A 9,319-nucleotide genomic window follows, 5' to 3' on the forward strand; every position below is an offset into this window, starting at 1 on the left:
TGAAAGGACCCTGATATAGCTGTCTCTTGTGAGGCTATGCCAGTGCCTGGCAAATACAGAAGTGGATGCTCACAGTCATCTATAGGATGGAACACAGGGCCCCCAATTGAGGAGCTAGAGAAAGTACCCAAGGAGCTGAAGGGGTCTGCAACCCTATGGGTGGGACAACAATATGAACTAACCAGTACCCCCAGAGCTCGTGTCTCTGGCTGCATATGTAGCAGAAGATGGCCTAGTTGGCCATCATTGGGAAGAGAGGCCCCTTGGACTTGCAAACTTTATATGACCCAGTATAGGGGAATGCCAGGGCCAAGAAGCAGGAGTGGGTGGGTAGGGAAACAGGGTGAGGGGAGGGTATAGGGAACTTTCGGGATAGCATTTGAAATGTAAATAAAGAAAATATATAATAAAAAAAAGAAGAAGAAAAAGAACATTCCCAAACTCTTTTTATGAAGCTGATATTGATGCTACTTTTATAGATTTGTGCTGCTCTTAACCTTAGTTAGAGAAATTTCTTATTGCAGAGGTAAGTGGTTAATATAGATCATTATAACTGTTCAAAATGCTGAGAATAAGTGACTGAGTTCTCAGCCAGAGATGGGACATCAACATCAACACTCCTCACCCAGAGTTCAGGGACTGTGGTGAGAGAGGGGATGGAAAGAATGTAAGAACTGGAAGGTAGAAAAGAGTGCTGTGAAATGCTGTCCTCTGGACATGATATGGCTGTTATATATATGATCTCATAACACACAAAATCAGGCCAGTTAAAAATTCTAGCAGGAATAGAGAAGGGCACACCAGATTCCACCCCTAACTGAGGTGTTATTGGCAGTTGACGGCTACAGGAAGAGAAAAAGTCACTTTAGGAGTGTGATCACTGGTTTCCCCATAACTTAGTGGCTAACCCTATACCCATGAGCACATGGGCAGTACTCAGTGGACTCAAAGGAATAAGCATGTAAACACATAAATAGTACATAAAGTTGGGAAGATGTGATGGGGGTCCTGGGGAAGGTTGGAAGGGGATAGTGAGGTGTGGGGATGATAAATAATGTTATACTTATGTATGCAATGTACATATGGAACCTCAAAGAATAAATGTTTTGAAAATAAGATACATGGATTCTATCTGGACATCTAATAAATTTTTTAAATTTTCAAACCAAAAAATAAAAATGAGCCAGATTATATAACACACACTTTTAGTCTTAGCATTAGGTGGGCAGAGGCAAGTAGATTCTCTGTGAGTTCAAGGACAGTCATGTTTACATACTAAGTCCCAGGACAGCTGACACTGAACAGTGAGACTCTGTTTCAAAGAAAATCAAAATTAAATTAAAATTTAAAATAAAAACATGAAAAGAAAAGGAAGAGGACATAAAGAACAAATGAGATGAGTGGGTCATTCTGCTTACAGTTGTTGGGTTTTTTGTTTGTTTGTTTTGTTTGTGTTTATGCATGTGGGTACACTGTTGCTGTCTTCAGACACACCAGAAAAGGGCATCAGATCCCATTACAGATGGTTGTGAGCCACCTAGTGGTAGCTGGAAATTGAACTCAGGACCTCTGAAAGAACAGTCAGTGCCCTTAACCACTGAGCCATCTCTCTAGGCACCTGCCTACAGTTTTAAACTAGAGAAACCATGTATGTTCTTCCTTCATTAAATAGTGGGGATAAATTTATTTTTTGTCTTTTATCCATGTCACCTACAAAGGTAAATGTCACAAAAGTTTCCATAATGTTTTCCTTTTTAAAGTCACTCATACAAATACAAACTACAGTAGAGGCAATCTAATCTTTAAAGATTTTCCTATAAGAAAGGAAATATTTTTATGAAAATTCTATTATAACCTGGACAATTAAAGCTTGGTAGCAAAGACAAACAGAAAAAACAAGAACATTCTGGTAAGGATTCATTGCTACTCTCTCTTTTTTAGGGTAGTTTTTCCTTAATAAACAGAATTAACTTGGGAGTAATACAATTTAAATATCAAATAATACATAGTTTTAGTATACCATATCTAATAGTGATAATATATATGTATTGAATACACTTCCTCAGAAATTATTTATTTATCCATAATATGAATGTGATTAGATACATTTTATCCAATTATTAGTAAAATCAAAACTCACAATCTTCAGATAAATAATGAATCCTCCTCAATATAACTATATCTCTTATCACACATGTATATAATTTTATAAAAATACCAATGGTCTTAAATTCAAGTTTAATTCAGTATCCTTGGTTCATCTGAGTCCTACTTGTCCTCATGGCACAAAACATGAAGAGGAGCACACACTGTCAGGTATCAACCAGATACAAATGCATTTCTTTCATCCTGATTCCATGTACATGATCATTCCAGGATTCCATAAGACAGAAGAGAAAGGAAGCTCATACCTTGTGGGTACAAGTAAGAAAAACACTGGTACAGACATCGCCAGATGGAGGTGGTGCCAGTTTCGAATAGTAAAAGCCAGGCCTGCCAATATTATCTGTCCAACCGCTCCAGCACACAATAACAGAGCTGTTGCCAAGGCTTGGAATTTAGGCCTTGTCCATTCTATTACTGGAAGAAAAGAAAATGAATCTTGATATCAAATTAAGATGGGAGGGACATCCAGGTCAAAACCAAAGCTTGGAAAATGTCCCCTAAAAGTTTTGACTTACTGAGCAAGATACTATTTGTCAAAATGGCTGAGAAAGAAATCCCTGCCAGGAATCGTAGTGAGCAGTAGATGAGAAAGGTGGGAGCCACAGCTGCACAGGTTTCCATGATGGCTATTTGCAGTGAAGCACATGTAAAGATTAACTTCCTCCCAAACCTGAGAGAAAGAAAGGATTAGACTACAGGAACGATGCACTTGGCATACAAACCGAAGACACTTTAAAGTCATAAAAATCAAGAAATAACTAAAAGTGTATATCCTAAACACAACTTTCTGTGTTTGAAAACAGTGTGAACCAAAGCTTCATCTCCAATTTGCTACTAGTATATTTCCTACTAATTCAAGCCACAAGACAGTGGAGGACATTTGAGTTTTAACATTATTTAAATACCCTTTTACTAACGTATTTACTTAACATGTAACAGTACATTGTTTCATTGTTAATTATTTATCAAATGGAAATTTTCTTTAGGGCTTATTTATTATATATATAGCATTATGCCTGCATCCAAGAAGATGGCACCAGATCTCTGCAGACCCTATTGAATATGCCAGCAAGATTTTGCTGAAAGGACCCTGATATAACTGTCTCTTGTGAGGCTATGCCAGTGCCTGGCAAATACAGAAGTAGATGCTCACAATCATCTATTGGATGGAACACAGGGCCCCCAATTGAGGAGCTAGAGAAAGTACCCAAGGAGCTGAAGGGGTCTGCAATCCTATAGCAGGAACAGCAATATGAACTAACCAGTACCCCCAGAGCTTGTGTCTCTAGCTGCATATGTAGCAGAAGATGGCCTACTCGGCCATCATTGGGAGACAAGGCCCTTGGTCTTGCAAAGATTATATGCCCCAGTACAGGGGAATGCCAAGGCCAGCAAGAGGGAGTGGATAAGTTGGGAAGCAGGGTAGGGGGAGGGTTATAAGGGACTTTCAGGATAGCAGTTGAAATGTAAATGAAGAAAATATCTAATAAAAAATTGTTTAAAAAAATAAAATAAATGGTTCTGAACTACCATGTGGTTGGTGGGAATTGAACTCAGGACCTCTGGAAGAGCATCCAATGCTCTTAACCTCGGAGCCATCTCTCGAGCCCCTCAAATGGAAATTTTTATCAAGCAGATTTTTTTAAAAAACAGAAAGATTCAAAATTCAGAGTTTGACTGTCAACTAGAAGAGCAATTCTTTCCACTCTGTTGAACATAGGCATGTGTACTGGATTTAAAGTAATTGGGGTAACTGGTAGCCAGTTATCTGCTACTCTCAGCAGCATATTTACTTTGTGACATTAATTATACATTCTGATTCATGCAAATTCATACATGATAGTCATAATTATTATGTTTGTGTTTCAACTTAGAACAAGATATGAATTTTTAAAAAAAAGTGGTATGTGAAATGAAGTGATAAAGTGACAGTCTAGATAAAGCTTAGTCCAAACAATGCATAGGTATATCATGTAAATCATATGTATTCTCATAGGAAAGAGTCATCTGTTAAATTTGTAAATGTTCTACTTCTTGAACACTAAACCTTTGGTGGTAGCCTAGTTTAATACTTCAAGGACACTTGGGTTATTCCCTGTTTTTACAAACTTATTGGTGTTATCTTTCCTTTTTCTCTTTTAGGCATTACTCTTCCTCTCCAGTTATCCTCATCCCATTTCTCTACTATCCCCCCACTTTTTGATTGTCCCTCTGTTATCCCATTATCCCTTTCATAGCATCCATCTTCCACTCTGCCCATCTCTATCATTCTTTCTCTCCCCATCACCTCATACTCTTTTTCTATTTCCTTAGATTGTTTCATGCATATGTACATGAGCGACATAAATGATAGACAGACAGACAGATAGATAAACAGACATATAAATTACAGAATCCATGTGTCCAGAGATGGCCATTTAGGACTGGATATTCTGTGTGGGATAAAGAAACTGATGCTCTGTCTGCAGCTATTGACCACCTGTATCATAATTCTTTGGATACTTCAGGTTATATACTCAACTCTAAAGATCTGGAACTAGGATCCACAATTAAGAGAGAGCATATAGTGTTTCTCTTTCTGGGTCTGGGTTACCTCAACATATTTTCCAGCTCCATTTTACTTGCAAAATTCATGACTTCAGTTTTCTTTACAACTGAATAGAATCCCATTGTATATGTGTACTCATTTTCAGTATTTATTTGTAAAGACATTTGGGTTATTTCTATTTCTTAGATATTATGAACATTGTAACAGTGAACCTAGTTGAGCAAGCATTTCTGGAACTGAATATTTAGTATTTGAGTATATACCAAAGAGTGATACAGTGAGTGATATGATAAAAAAAAGCCTTTGACAAAATCTAACATGAGATCATGACAAAAGTCCTGAAGAAAACAGGGTTGTGGGGATCATAGCTCTACATAATAACAGCTAAATATGACAATATCATAGCAAATATCATTTAAATGGAAAAAGACTCAAAGCAATCCACCTAAAATCAGGAGTAAGACAGTCCTGTCCACTATCCCCACTCCTTTTCAATAAAGTGTTTAAATTACTAGCTAGAGCAATAAGACAAGAGAAGAAACTAAAGAATACAAATAGAAAAAGAAGTCAAATTATTTCTGATTGCAGATGTTGCAATACTATACACAGGAGGTCCATAAATTCTACCTAAAAACTTCGAGAAATGACCAACATTTTTGGTAAACTAACAAGATACAAAATTAGCTTTCAAAACAGTATCCTTTCTATACACCAATAACAAGAATATTTAGAAAGAAATCATAGACACTTCCATTCACAATAGCTTCTAAGAAAATAGACTATCGGGGTGGGTATGGGGGACTTTTGGGATAGCATTGGAAATGTAAATGAGGAAAATACCTAAAAAAATAAATAAATAAAAATAAAATCATAATATAAAAAAAAAAGAAAAGAGACTATCTAGGAATAAACCTAACCAAGGATATAAAACAGCTTTACAATGAAATCTTTTTTTATTAAATACTTTCTTTATTTACATTTCAAATGTTATCTCCTTTCCTAGTTTCCCCTCCAAAAATCCCCTATCCTCCCTCTCCCCCCATGCTCCCCAACCCACCCACTCCTGCTTCCTGGCCTTGGCATTCCCCTATACTAGGGCACAGAACCTTCACAGGACCAAGGGCCTCTCCTCCCATTGATGACCAACTAGGCCATCCTCTGCTACATATTCAGCTGGAGCTAGGAGTCCTACCATGTGTACTCTTTGGTTGGTGGTCTAGTTCCTGGGAGCTCTGGGGGTACTGGTTAGTTCATATTGTTGTTCCTCCTATAGGACTGCAAACCCCTTCAGCTCCTTGGGTACTTTCTCTAGCTCCTTCATTGGGGACCCTGGGCTTCATTCAACACCTGGGGATCCATCCCATAAACTACCACCAAACCCAGACACTATTTCAGATGCCAACAAGAGCTAGCTGACAGGAGCCTGATAAAGTTGTCTCCTGAGAGGCTCTGCCAGTGCCTGACAAATACAATTAAATCTTTAAACCTCTAAAGAAAGATGTTGAGGAAGATACTAGAAGATGGAAAGACCTCCTGTGCTCATGGATTGGTAGGATTAATACTGTGAAAATAACAAAAATAATCTACAGATTCAATGTAATCCCAGTCAAAATCCCCATGTTATTCTTCACAGAAAAAAAAAAAATGTTTAATACATATGGAAGCACAAATAGCCAGATAGGCAAAACAATAATCCTGCAACAAAAGAACAATTCAGAAAGGATTACTCTTCCAAATCTCAAGATATAGTACAGAACCAGTAATTTTAAAAATTTTTTTTAATTAAGGCTGGTGAGATGGCTCAGCAGTTAAGAGCAGTGACTGCTCTTCCAGAGGTTATGAGTTCAAATCCTAACAACCACATGGTGGCTCACAACCATCCATAATGAGAAACAAATAAAAAACCTATGGGTGAGCAGGGCTCTCGGGGGTGGGAGAGAGAGAGAGAGAGAGAGAGAGAGAGAGAGAGAGAGAGAGAGAAGGAGAGAGAGAGAGAGAATATGAATGAATATAAAATAAAAAAATTTAAAAGCACAGTGCTGGTACAAAAACAGGCATGTAGATTAATGTGGCTTAGCTACTTATATTTGAGCTTCTTGGATACACAGATTGATATCTTACATCAAATATGATACAATTTCTTTTTTATTTATGTAATTTTTTTTAATGAATGAGTGTTCTGTCTGCCTATACACCACCTGCATGCCAGAAGAGGGCATCAGATCCCTTTATTGATGGTCATGAGTCACCATGTGGTTGCTAAGAATTGAACTCAGGACCTCAGGAAGAGCACCCAGTGCTCTTAACTACTGAGCCATCTCTGCAGCCCTACACTATATTCTTTGAAGACTAATAAGTTATTCTGATCAAATACTAACAATTCTAATGGAAAAGTCAAGATAATGAGAATGAATTCAAAATAAAGATCTAAATTTAATTAGTTCTTTGAATAAATGGAAGAAAGTGGTCAATTAACATATTCCTGTGAACTGTAAGAATAAAATGGCTGCCCCCAAGGTTCAGGGACTATCAAGGAAAAGAGAGCAGAGAAACTGTTAACAGAGAAAGGTCAGAAAAGTAGAAATGGCTCTCCTGAGTGAAGATCCAAGCAGCAATGTGAAAGTCTGCACCAACAGCTGACCCTAGACATCTTAATATACCATGTTCCTTCTCCTTGCCTTCCCTAGGGTGGTCTTTGGGTATCATCCTTCCTGGCAAGGAAGATACTTTCTTAGAAGTTGCCCTTACCTTCAGTTCAGTCTTTTCTAATTAGGTGCACAAATATGTATAAAAGTGTAAGTACTCACAAAGTTGACCATACAGTAAGCAAAAGCAGAAGTACCTTAGTTACTCAGAGGGAACTGAAACCAGTTTTATTGTTTTCCCTGATCCCTCTCCTGCCTCTTGTCAGATGACCTGATCCCCAGTTGCCAGACATCTTACTTATCTTCCTCCATGTTCCTGGTGTTGGGAAACACTGTTTTAACCCCAAAATCTGTTTTAACCCTAATAATTCTAGGTCACTGGAAACTGAGGCATGTGGATTGTGATTTTAATGCCACCCTAGAATGGGTGGCCAGCAAGTGTTACACAGTGAGACATCATCTTTAAAATAAATAAAATAAAACAGCCCACAAATAATAAAAATGAATAAATATTTTAATGACTTTTTACTGAGAAGAAGAAGCACAAATTATAATTCTGAATCTGAAATTTATAGTTAGGTAAACAGTCTTTTCAAATACACAAAACAAAAACACAAAGTTAAGGGAAAATGGTTTAATGGAGTGGGAGAATGTAACATTACTCTCAGGATTTAACAAAGAAGCAAAGAATAAGCACAGTCCACAAGACATATTAGTGAACATGACTTCCAAACAAAATTACATGCCTGGCCCTCTGTGGCATTGCCCCAGGAAGAGCAGGTTACAAACTTGCTCCAATCTGATGTGTCTCTAGGATTCATTCTTAGAATATTACTATCTGGTCTGATAGTACTAAGAGACGCCTTTCAGATTTTGTTAACTGTGAGAGGGAATACCACAGGCATGGTGGCTATCATCAGAAAATCTGAAAATAAATGTTGAGGATAATATGGGGAAAGAGGAACATTTATTCACAGCCAGTAGGGGGTGCAAATTAGTACAACCAATATGAAAATTGGTCGGGCTGTTACTCGAAAATTCAAATTATCATATGACATAGCATACAACTCCTGAGTATAGACCCAAAAACTCCATATCCAGGCCCAAATTCACCTGCTCATCATTTTTATTGTTGCTATATAATTGTGATAGCAAGGACATAGAACCAGCCTACTTGCCTATCAACAGATAAATTAATAATGAAAATGCAGTACATGTTCACAATGGAATATTCTTTAGCTGTAAAGGAATCATGAGATTTTTCAGGAAATGGATGGATCCAAAGAATATAATATTTAGTGAGGTCACCCATTCCAGAAAGAGCAAACTGCATGTTCTACCATAAATGAGGATCATAGCCTATATGATGCATATATATAAAGAGGTGTAAATGTGGTAAAACCTGCAAAATCCAGAAAAGAGGCCAAATATTAGGTGATAAGAAGGATGGAAAAAAGAACAATGAAACACAAAAGGGAAGAAAATCTAGGGGGAGCAACAGGGAGGGGATTGAGACCTTCAGGGGGGATGTGGGAAAAGAAGAATTGCAAAAACACACTTCATTTGAAATATCATAATGTGGGGCTGGGGAGACAGCTCAGCAGCTAAGAGCACTGGCTATTCTTCCAGAGGACCCAGGTTCTAGTCCAGTACCCACATAGCAATTTACAATCATCAGCAACTCCATTTTGAGTGTAATTATCACCATCTTCTGGTGTACACCAGAAGGTGGAGCACTAGGCACACACATGGAGCACAGACATGCATACAGGCTAAATGTCCCGCGCTGATTTTCCCGCCAGCAAGAAACAACGCNGCACACAAACAGGATCCTTCTGTAGCAAGCTTTAATGCGTCTTGAGAGGGAGAGCATCAGCTTCACAAGGCGGAGACCCCAAGCCCGAAAACCGCCTCCCTTATATAGGAGATTTCTCTCGCCTCGGACGTGGCGATTCTCTAT

The 9,319-nt window shown here is 38.0% G+C and overlaps 1 protein-coding gene across 1 annotated transcript in view; it reads right to left on the reverse strand.

Moving 5' to 3' along the window:
* Positions 1 to 9,319, reverse strand: part of LOC110285757 (solute carrier family 22 member 19-like) — a 38,285-nt gene that overhangs the window by 23,676 nt on the left and 5,290 nt on the right. Inside the window, 2 exon segments of the mRNA XM_021152149.1 lie at positions 2,412 to 2,580; positions 2,682 to 2,836. Coding sequence (XP_021007808.1) covers positions 2,412 to 2,580; positions 2,682 to 2,836 — 324 coding nt within the window.

The sequence above is a fragment of the Mus caroli genome, chromosome 19, assembly GCF_900094665.2.
Source record: "Mus caroli chromosome 19, CAROLI_EIJ_v1.1, whole genome shotgun sequence".
Lineage (NCBI taxonomy): Eukaryota > Metazoa > Chordata > Mammalia > Rodentia > Muridae > Mus > Mus caroli.